At 40.2% G+C, this 11,036-nt stretch overlaps 1 protein-coding gene across 1 annotated transcript; it reads left to right on the top strand.

Annotated features, from left to right (window-relative positions):
* The first annotated feature begins 3,389 nt into the window (after window positions 1-3,389).
* azin1b (antizyme inhibitor 1b) lies at window positions 3,390-10,252 on the top strand. The gene is made up of 11 exons (XM_073462938.1): window positions 3,390-3,592; window positions 4,463-4,606; window positions 5,101-5,299; window positions 5,484-5,657; window positions 5,899-6,071; window positions 6,238-6,451; window positions 6,599-6,673; window positions 6,770-6,935; window positions 7,208-7,317; window positions 8,458-8,663; window positions 8,760-10,252. Exons 3-11 carry the CDS (start codon window positions 5,198-5,200, stop codon window positions 8,833-8,835), a joined length of 1,296 nt encoding a protein of 431 aa, XP_073319039.1. The 5' UTR covers window positions 3,390-3,592; window positions 4,463-4,606; window positions 5,101-5,197; the 3' UTR covers window positions 8,836-10,252.
* Window positions 10,253-11,036: the final 784 nt, after the last annotated feature.

Genomic DNA, 11,036 nt, shown 5'->3' with positions numbered 1-11,036 from the left:
ACAGTGTCATTAGTTGACTAATTGAGCAATTTGTACTTTCTCAGTGATCCCTGTCCATTATCCTGATATGACTTGCAAGATCAAAGATTAGTCTGCACACAAGTTTTCTTGAGGCTACTGATTAAAACGTTTAAACACTGAAACATGGAGAGCTATTGAGAACAAGTCACTGACGCCCTGATAAAAGCAACTATAAAATGCAATAGCCTACAAAAAAATGCCAGTATAGGAAACAATAAAACAATGTAACTAATTTACAAAAGGTGACGCAACAGAGGTGTCTGGAAGACATATAAACAAGTTTTATAACAAACAGGCCAAGGACAACAACACAAGAGATAACATCAATTTAAATAAAACACTTTCATTCAACAACACTCTATGTCCATCAAAATATATTTGAATATATTTGTTTTATCTGGGTTTTACAGTAATTTAAGATCTATCAAAGTTTACTGTATGGTACAGAAAACAAGATGTAAATTTTATGCCAACTGTTAATCCAGCAAAGAAAAAAACATAAATTACCCAGATATGATCTTATGAGCTAATACTGGCCAGCCACTTTAATATCCTTATCACTTTCATAGGTTGCCTTACTTAACTTTTCATAGTTTGGAAAATGTTTTAATTTTTGCAACTTGTGATTCTGGGGATATTGAGAATTGTTTATTTATGCGGTTGTTTGTTTGTATCCTTTTTTCCGGCTGCAAATTCAATTTCCGCTCTGAGGACAGGGAAGGCATTTAACTGAACTCAGTAGAACTGAAGCGAAAAATCGAATTTACTCCTGTCGTCACAGACCTTGAGGCACATAGTTTACTTTTCAACAACTTTATACTTTACACTTTGTTGGATGGTTGATAGAAAATTATGAAGATATTAAAGAGTGGCATTATATCTATCTGGGATAATTATCACAGCTTTAATTTGATGACTGTCATAGCACAGTCCAAAACTCTGTTATCTGTTAACCAAAACTGTTAAGAATGCACACATGACTCTCAAAATACTTAATTATTTTGATGGAAACTGTCATGATATGATAGATATCATTAATCACTCTCTCAGCATGCACACCTAGTTTTTATTGCACTTTGTCACCTCTCTATGGCTCTGTTAGGCACTTAATCTTGTATCTTATATTGCCCACAATTACTTTACAAACATACTATGACTCGATCGTCCCAGTAGTCCCAAATTGATTTAGAAGCCAGTTTTAAGATATGAGGAGCCTACGGCCTAATTTGATTAGCTATTCCTGTAGTTAGTGCCTCATGCCCATTAGCATGTAGAGCATGAAACCATACATTTAATCCAGTCACTTGGTTTCTAAACATAGTAAAGATGTCTAGCCAGCTGAGAGCCTGCAAAATATCAGAGCCAGAGTGCTCCCATATAGGACTTTCCTTGTTGTTTGGAGTCGAATGCTTTCTAGGCCACGTTGTTTTGTGAACACAGTGTCCCTCGGAGTGACTGTCATAAAACAAAGATAAGCGCTGTAGGAGCACCAGACAACTATAGACACACAGATGAAGCCATGAAGTGAGTTGCTGCAGTGCTCCAGTCCTCCAGCACAAGTCATACGACTGAAGGGGGCTTCAGGCAGAGTTTTTATGTTGCACTAAACTCCTGACCACCATGCTTAATGAGATAAATCTTGCAAAATGAATTTCTCCCATAATTGTCTAAAACAGTTCAGTTTCCGGAGTTGAAATAAGGCTAGAAAAAGTAAGTGTTACAAAGGCTTAAGGACTAATCAACAAAATATTCAATAAGCTCTTGAATCTGATAATCCGCCAGATTCCATGAGACACAGACAGAACAAAGTGTGTCAAAATATCCACCACCTAGACAGAGGCATATTTTGTATGTTTTGTCTATGCTGTGTTGTGAAGGTTTGTCAGCTCCACACGTTTATAGCGTTTAGCAAGAGGTCAGCAAGGTTGTAAAAATAGTAACTAACTGAGACTGTTGTAATTAAAAGGCTTTTGACCCACTGACTATCCCTCATAACTTTCCAAGCCATAATTCAGGTGCTTATGCTCACAAGTGTCTTCAATGTTCATGAATGCTGTATTTAAAAAATCAAGGATGAAAATATTGGCTCTGCAATTACTGAAGGTAATTTAAACTCATGAAATTAACATCATGGTGGACGTAGGACCATATTATTACAGAGGAAACTGTTTCAAGCATTTAACTAAGGCAAGGCCACCAGTCTTCTTGCATTTTCAGACAGACTTGGAAACAACAATTAAAACAAGGACAAAACAAATAGGAAACACCTGAACTTATTCTTTACAGAATAAACTGAACCAGAACCCACAAGCAGTGGAATAATAAAGAAAACATGGAAAAAGGAAAAGAGAAAAACATAGATAAAGAAATAAAAAAAACCTCCTATAAAAAAAGATGTTATCAATTAATTATACATTGAGAAGAAAAAATAGTAAAACAGATATGTTTTCAGATAATTAGGCAGTGAGGTTTTCTGGTTGCAGACATTGTTACTGTCAGCGGTTAATTTGTAACTAAGTATATTTACTCAAGTACTTTACTTAAATACAATTTTGAGGTACTTGTACTTTACTTGGGTACTTCCATTTTGTGCTACTTTATACTTCCACTCCACCACATTTTAAAGGGAAACATTGTACTTTTCACTCCACTACATTTACTGTGTAACTTTACTAGTTACTTTGCAGATTGAACGCTGCATTTTTAACTTGATTTATTTCATTCGTGATCAGATTAAAAGAACACTGATTCTGATAATTAGAAAAATGCTGAATATAAGATCTCATAATTGACCAGGTCATAAACCTATAGTTTACAGTTTATACCTACATGTAAATGTGTAATTTACTTTTACTTGTATTTGATATTTAACTACATTTATTGATAGAAAAATACTTTTTTCTTCTTAAGTTAATTTAATATCAGATACTTTAAGACCTTTACTCGAGTACTATTTGAATGGGTAACTTTCACTTTTGAAGTGATATTTCAACATGATATCGTTGCTGTTACTTATGTATGACTTTTGGGTACTTTTTACAACTCTGGTTACTGCAGCCTAAGTATAGCTGTAACTCAACTCAATGTAAAGTGAGTGTTTTGGCAAGGAGTCTATCTCCAACAAATAAATCACAGCAGCTGGAGCTGCACATCAACAAGTGTGTCCCATGTAAACAATAGCAGTGGAGGTACTGGCCCGGTTTTCTGAAAACGAGTGGCCATCTACGGAAAGTTTCTGGTTATGTAACATCACAGATCTACTGCGGCCTGTGATATTCGGAAATACATATTTGGTATGTTCTCAAGAATGCTGAAAGGTCATTGGTGGAACTGAACATTAGGCCCCGCCCCCGGGCCGTCGATTACCTATTCCACTTCCCCTGCGCGGCTCCAGTAGTTCTCCACCCATCGGCCGAGAGAGAAGACGCTACTTCACTGACGCTCGTCCGTTATCGAAACATATGGCCCAAACAGTCCTCTTTCTTTCTTATATCGTTGTGCCCACTACTCTTTAAAAATTCCGCCGAAAAAGAGAAGACGATTTTCCAAAACATTCTGGCCGTTATCTCACGTAAGTACAGCGAAATACTTCGGTTTGAGTTCCTTGGATTCAGCAAGCGGACGTAACATGGCGGGCTGGTCTTTCTGCCTTCTTGCCGCACATGACAGACCGATTCAATGAATTCTGTGTTTTTGACATGTCCTAATGGAAAATGTAACGGTGTTGGTAACTTAATAGGTTATATTAACGCTTTAGTCTGGTGTTAATTCATGTGTTGTGTCATTGTTTAGGCCAGTCGGGCTGATATTAACAGAATACAGAGCTAACACAAGCTTCTTCCTTCGACGTGCAGTCGGCAGCCAGCTCAACGTTAGCAGCTCTCTCACTGCCAGGAATCTCTTTAGCAGCGCGTTTCCTCGCAATGGCGTTTCCTGTGCTCAGTGTAGCTGCTTCTCTAGTGTTTAAATGTTTAGTTTAAAATGTAGCCGTACTACATTTATGTGCTAAAGGCTTTTTTTGTTTTGTTTTGGTGACGCATCGCAATAATAATATCTCATTTGTCAAGTTGTGACGCGACTCACTATCTCGCCATGTTTTTTTTTTGTTTTGTTGTTTTACCTTATCGGCTAGTATGGAAAAAGTGTTTAAAATGTAGTCAAATTATGTAATGGGTTTTTTTCCGGGTCAAAAAGTAAACAAGCCAAGTAAACTGGCCCAACGTATCGATTGTGTCGGTGAAATTTCGACCACAGTGTCAATAAATATGAATCCATAGATGATAGGGGTAAACTTTGACATACAAATCGAAGTGGCTGACAAGCTAAGCCATAGATGCAGCATTTCATGTGACCTCACTTGTGACACACGGTACATTTCTGCCTTTTTATGGTGCCTTTCCTCTGTATTCATATTCGATGTTATGTGTGTTTTATCTCTCAGGGCTCCCCGATCTCTGTAAAGGTGTATGAGCGCTACCCAGAGGGCCTAGGGGCGGCTCTTTACCGGGAGCACTTTGACTTCAACGCTGAGCCGCCTTGGGATCCTAGCTGATAGCGGGACAGGTCCATCTCCTGACTTGTCCATGTAAGTGGCTGATTGTACACAGACAGACACATGCTCACTTACACAAACACACCTGTGGCAAAGTCCAGGATCACTATGCCCTGGATAGACCTTGGCATACAAAGTGTGGTGTAATTGAAACATGTTTGGATTCGGTTAGGCTTTAACTTCACAGGCAGTTAATAGAATTATATAAAAGCCAAAGTGAGGTGTATGGAGTTTACTCTTCTCCTAATACAAGGAAGAAGAAGAAGTTTTCCACATCTTCCATGGTGAGATTATAAATTAATGAATGGAGACATTTCAAGTTCTCTGTTTCATGAAACACAGAACATGATAGGTGTGTCTGAAGAGACTACATTCAAATATGTGTAGCTGTTGATTTTACACAGTTAAATGACCCAAGGTATTTGAATTTGCCTGGTTAAATTGCTGTAAAAAAAAAAAAAAGAACAACGCTCATTGTGGTGATATTAACAATCTTGTTTTCTTTTTTTCTCCATCTTCTTTTCCAGTTTGTTGCATACCGGCAGGAACCCATTGGCTCAGTCGTGACCCCTTGACTTGTTTATCTGTTCTTTATGATTGTCGGATTAGCGGAATACGGTTGAGATGAAAGGACTTGCTGACAAACCCAGCTACATTATCGAACTCCTGGAGGGAGGAGTGACCCTTGAAGATGTCATTGATGGACACATCTGCGAACAGGCTCTGGTTAGTTCAGCTCACAGGCCTCTAAACAGCCTCAGGTTGCAGTGGAGGAAATTTTCCAAATGCTTCAAATAGCCATGATGACCATCATTAGCACTTTTTTCCAGTAGACTGCCAGCCATAGCGGTTTGATCAGTTGCTTTTGAGTACTCAGTGACGTAGTTGACAGCCCCTCTTGTCTTCCCAGGTGGAGAAGAGGGCGTTTGTGGTGGGAGACCTCGGTGCCCTGATGCGTCAGCATGCATGCTGGCAGAACGTAGTGCCACAGCTGCAGCCCTACTACCCGGTCAAGAGCAACAGCAGCCCTGCAGTCATCGAGGTCCTGGCCTCCTTGGGCCTGGGCTTCGTATGTGCCAACAAGGTGAGCTTTAAACTTAACAGAATGAAAATCAGGTACACTGATAAACTGTACAGGGCTTCATTCTCTTGTGAAAGCACCTGACATTTTAGGGCCGTTTCATTACAAGCACTTAGTTGATTACTAGTCATCTGATGACTGGTATCCTTTCAATTTATGCAACACACTTAGCACCTTTTTGATTGTTTTGACGGGGCTTTTAGACTTTAAAATCACGTGTGTGTGTGTGTGTCCTTTTCCTTAGGCTGAAGTGAGCCTGGTGTTGGAGCATGGCGTGGCACCAGAAAACATCATTCTGTCTGGTGTTTGCAAGCAGCTGGCACACATCAAGCACGCTGCCAAGAACAACATCCAGCATCTTGTGTGCGAAAATGAGGCAGAGTTGTCAAAGATTTCCCGCCTGCACCCTAATGCAAAGTAAGAGATCAAATTAGGCAGCGAAATGTTTTCCTTATGTACGTTTAATCCTTATGGACAGGCGTCTATAAAACTGAAGACTGTCATTTTAAATAGTTTTTTGATAGCTTTGTTAATGTCAAACTTAGATGAATGTTTCATTCATGCTTGGAATCATCTCTTCTAGGTTGCTGCTGCAGTTGACCACCCAGGCCCACGCGGCTGAGACCAGCATGGCCTTCGGCTTCTCTCTGAAAAGCTGCCGGCATATGTTGGAAGCAGCGAAGGAGCTGGGAGTCCAAGTGGTGGGGGTTACCTTCCACATCCCCAGCTCCTGCCAAGACCTGCAAGAGGCCTACACCCATGCGCTGTCAGATGCCCGCTGTGTGTTTGAGATGGGGGTAGGAAAATGGCTTTAATTAATAAATGATTTTGTAAGAATTTAGTAGATAAAAGTCAACTTTTTTCTTTATCATACATGCCTTTTAATTTTTAATACTCTCCTTATCATTGAGAGTGACAATTGACTGTTTTCTGTTTCTGTTCAGGCGGATTTGGGCTTTAACATGAACATCCTGGACATTGGTGGTGGATTTACTGGTTCAGAGTTTCAGCTCAAACAGGCAAGTCATAAACAACTTAAACTAAAGTTCTTGCATCTTTGCTTTTATCTGGAAACACCCTCTGAATGCATGTTTGCTGTAACCGTGTGTGTGCAGGTTGAGTCTGCAGTCAGGCCGCTGCTGGATGCTTACTTCAGTCCGCTGTCTGGTGTGCAAGTGTTGGCCCAGCCCGGCTGCTTCTACGTGGCCTCAGCTTTCAACCTGGCTGTCAACGTGATCGGCAAAAAGGTTGTGACCCGCCACTGGGACAGCCTGACTCAAGGTGAGATACTTAATTCTCTGAGGTTCTCTTTGTCCTATGTAGTCCAGTAAAATCTGACTAATACCTTTGTCTCTGCACCCTGACTGAGAATATGTGCAGATATTTGTATGCAGTCTTAGTAAAGACTGAATGGTTCATGATGTCATGTTTGTTAAAAGTTATTTACTCATCAGTGTTACATAATCATAACAAAACCATCAGAGGTCAAGTCCCGCTTCCAGTCCCCAGTACGTTCTATATATCTAACATGGTCACCCACTGTATTTACACAGGTGAGAACAATGAAGATACCGAGTTCCTGTACTACATGAATGAGGGTGTTTATGGCCCATTCAGCCGCAAGCTTCTGGGAAACTCCATCGCTGCCCCGTCGGTGCACAAGGTTAGTAGGCCTCCACCCGAGAGAGTCAACCCCATTCAGGACTGAATGAAGCATCTGATAGCAGCTGTAGTTGAGTAGGAAAAGGGGGTCATGCATTATGAGTATTTAAGGAAGCAGGATCTGAATTGCTTTAGGTAGTGAATCATGTTGTCCTATATAAAGGCAAGTCTGACTTCTGGTTTCATAGAAAGCTGACGTATTTCACCATAGTTGTCTTGAGGTGTGACATAAGTCAAAGAGGTTAATGTCACCCACAACTGGTTTGCTATCCAACTGTAGTTAATGATGCATTTCCTCTCTCATACTCTGGTTACTTCACAATCTTAAAATAACTAAAAGTGACACAAACTTCACAAAATTAAGTAAGACTGGAACTGTAGTTAACTAATGAAACAATCGATTAAAGACGGTCAGGGAAAAATGAACAAAGATGGCCAGTGATATTGAAAGTGTGTTCTAGTGCTTCAGGGCTGTTGTAAGTCCTTCCATGCACCACAGACTCCTGGTACTAACAAACTAGCAGTTGTTGGCTGCGATTTATAGTTTGTCAAAAATGGGTCACCAGCAATACACCATTTGTTCTACTATGTATGGTGCCTGGCATGAGCTCTTCACTTGTGTTATGCATTGCATAAAAGTTCAAATATTCTCAACTTTTGAGTGCAAGTCGCATTAGAGGTATCGCACTTGGCCCAGGCAACTTGAGCATGCAGGCCTGGTCCACAGCGCACCATGCTTTCTTGCCCAGTGTGCTTTTCCAAGGCATTTTTGAAATGTTCACACCTGTAGCGATGAGTCTTTGTGTGATCTGGGCCTCATATTAGTTGACAATGGCTTGCCAGTTTTAGGTTGCTTGCTAGCTAATAAGTAATCGAGGTAGGGGTATCAAATGTAGCATCTTTAGAAACCACAGGAATACAGTTTTATGGTGATGTATCAGTTGATTTTACTGTGTATCACTTATGTAGTTGCAGGCTATAATCCTTAGATATCAGTCCTCCTATTTTGCATTTCACATGCAGAATACAAATTCTCATGTGCAGCAGAGATGTCATTAACTGTAATGGAAGGTTGATCAAAAGAAGAGCAGTCAGTGACATTTCTGATCGCTGTTTTAATGACAATGCTTCCTCTCTGCAGCATGACCTGTGTGCTGAGGAGGCGGTGTATCCCAGCAGCCTGTGGGGCCCGTCACTGGACCAGCTGGACCATGTGGTGGAGCGCTGCCTGCTGCCTGAGCTCAGTGTGGGAGACTGGCTTCTCTTCTCCAACATGGGAGCGTGTGGCCTGGACGAGTTCAACTCCTCCCAGCTGCCTGTCTACTACACTGTCTCCACCTCTGACTGGTGAGTATGGAGTGACGGTTATCTAGTAATGCAAATGTTACATGAATCGGATACATGTAGAATCAAACTGAAGCTGATGCTTGGTGTTGCCCACAGGTACGAAATGCAGGAGGCCGGTGTGGCACTGGACAGTGACATGAAGAATTTCTGCATGGTCCAGTACAGTGCGTAACTACCCCCTGTCCCTGTCCCGTATTATATTGCACAGATCCTCCTTAGCCTCTGCTTTCACCATGTGAGAGGAGGGGTCAGCGAGGTATTTGGGACAAGGGGCTAAATGTGGTCAACATTCCAGCCACCTTGGAAAATGCAGTGTCCTATTATTTCTTCCAGGAATTTGACTGTTTTTGTTTGTTTTTTACCTCTCGAAATTGGAAAAAATTGGTTATCCGATACAAACTGTCTTTAAAATTTCATCTGGAAGATCTTCATTTTTGCTCCTCCCTCCGATGGATCTGTCAGCTAAAAGAACTCCAGCCCAAGCTCAAATGAAATTATGCAACAAAATGGACGACTCTTTGGAGATGGGACCCCCCCAACACGTTTGTGGTGGTTTGTTTCCTAAATCAAATCCAGTTTACAAATTGTACAATTGATTTAAATCATGTTCTTTATGAATTACCTGTAGACAGTTGTGTAAATCCTGTGTCTGTTCAACACCAATACATTTTGTCTGTAGATGATTTTTGAAGTGTTGAAAAGAATCAATGCCTCATGTGGATTCTGTACTTCGGACCCCTCACTTTGCATAGTTTAGATTAAAATTATGACAATGACGTAACCTCTTTCTGCAGCTCACCTCAATGCATTTTTATTTATTGGATTCAGATATTACTGGGGCATATTTAAAGCTCCATCTTTAAGTGTGTTTTGCCCAGGTATTATGCTGTGGCCCGTCTAACAGTGTTTTCCTGATAAGATATTGATGTGTTTTTTAACGCTACATGGATTAAGTGTGCTGTGATTGCCATTTGTGACCTCAGTGGTTTCCCTTTACTCGAAAAGGCATGATACACCCAAATGCACTCCTTGCCTCTGAAAGAGGTTAATCTGGTTTAAAATGCACAAAATCTTTTGTAGGATAAAGAAATACTGTGACATTTATCAACGCAGCCCTGATTTTTCAGATCCCTGTGTTTGTTTCTTACCAAAGGATTGGTCCTTTTTCTGCGGGGATCTGAAAAACCAGCATTTCCTAAATGTGCTCGATCATAAATGATCTGTATTGTCAGATGTGGACTTACATGTCTGTGTCTGCCAAGTGAAAGACATGTTAGTTGTACACGGACCTCTCTGAGGCGGTGCAAATTACAAATAACATGCCAGACTTTTTCTCATGCCTCTTTTAAGTTGTGAGGGAAATGATGCACAATCTCATGTACAGCTAAATGTCTCATGTCTGATATTAAAGATGACCTGACTTCACTGCAGTTTTAAAGAATCCTGCCCTCGTGTGTTACAAATGACTAATGTATTAATTACTTGCTTGTCTAAGGCACTAATGGACCATAGCCTGTTTTTGACTGTAAATTTGTGCTTGTTAAAGTAATGAAAGTGATTAATTTAATACATTTCTGATTGAAATCATATTTCTGGCGTCTGTGTGATCTTTGGAACGGTTTGGACTCCTACACATGTTCTTGATAAAATCTTCACTGTCGGCCAACAGAGTTAAAACCCATTTGTATCTGATCTGCCTTGAGTCTAGTGTTTGCTCTGGTTGTACAGTAGTTAAATGTCCTGGAAACAATCTGTAATCCAGATTTAGGGCTGCCAGGAATGAGATCCTGCTGTAACCATTAAAAACGGTAGACGACATGTTCAGACACCACCACATAACTTTATTAAAAAGCCCTCCTCAATGCAGAAATGAGCTGAAATCTCTGATGCACAATTCCTAAGGCTTTTAATTCAGTGACGCCTATGAATAACTCTTCAGAGCAGCAGAGCATTATAGCTTCATTCTCAACCAGAAAAGAGCCTTTGATCATTGAAATCAGCTGCCTCTGTTTTGTAATCAATCCCAGCATGCTCTGGGATTTGATGACAAATACAATACAAGCTAAACGCTTATCTAATCATTAATGAGCTCAGCATCTACAGTATGTCGTCTCCACCCTCTTACCACTGTACATTATAGTATCTATTCATATATATATTTATTCATATTTGGTTTATTTTGCTCATTTCAGTTTACAATTTCCAAAACAATTGTTCAAGACAAATTATACACTTGTATCCATATACTTATAGACATTCCATGAACATAATTTGAGCTGGAGGAAGGAAAACTTTAGATTTCCTGCCACTTTCTTTAAAATAGAATACTGTAAATACAGATGGCCATCTCTTTTTATGTCACAAATCACTTTT

This window comes from Pagrus major, chromosome 3, assembly GCF_040436345.1.
Source record: "Pagrus major chromosome 3, Pma_NU_1.0".
Classification (NCBI taxonomy): Eukaryota; Metazoa; Chordata; class Actinopteri; order Spariformes; family Sparidae; genus Pagrus; species Pagrus major.
Note: the sequence above shows the minus strand (reverse complement) of the source record. Positions and strands in the feature narration are given on the sequence as shown.

Bases quoted from the DNA above. Each gene is read 5' to 3' on its own strand.
- azin1b (XM_073462938.1), top strand. From the start codon at position 5,198: ATGAAAGGACTTGCTGACAAACCCAGCTACATTATCGAACTCCTGGAG. The intron at 6,072-6,237 runs GTAAGAGATCAA...CATCTCTTCTAG, and splicing joins CGCCTGCACCCTAATGCAAA to GTTGCTGCTGCAGTTGACCA. The intron at 6,674-6,769 runs GCAAGTCATAAA...GTGTGTGTGCAG, and splicing joins CAGAGTTTCAGCTCAAACAG to GTTGAGTCTGCAGTCAGGCC.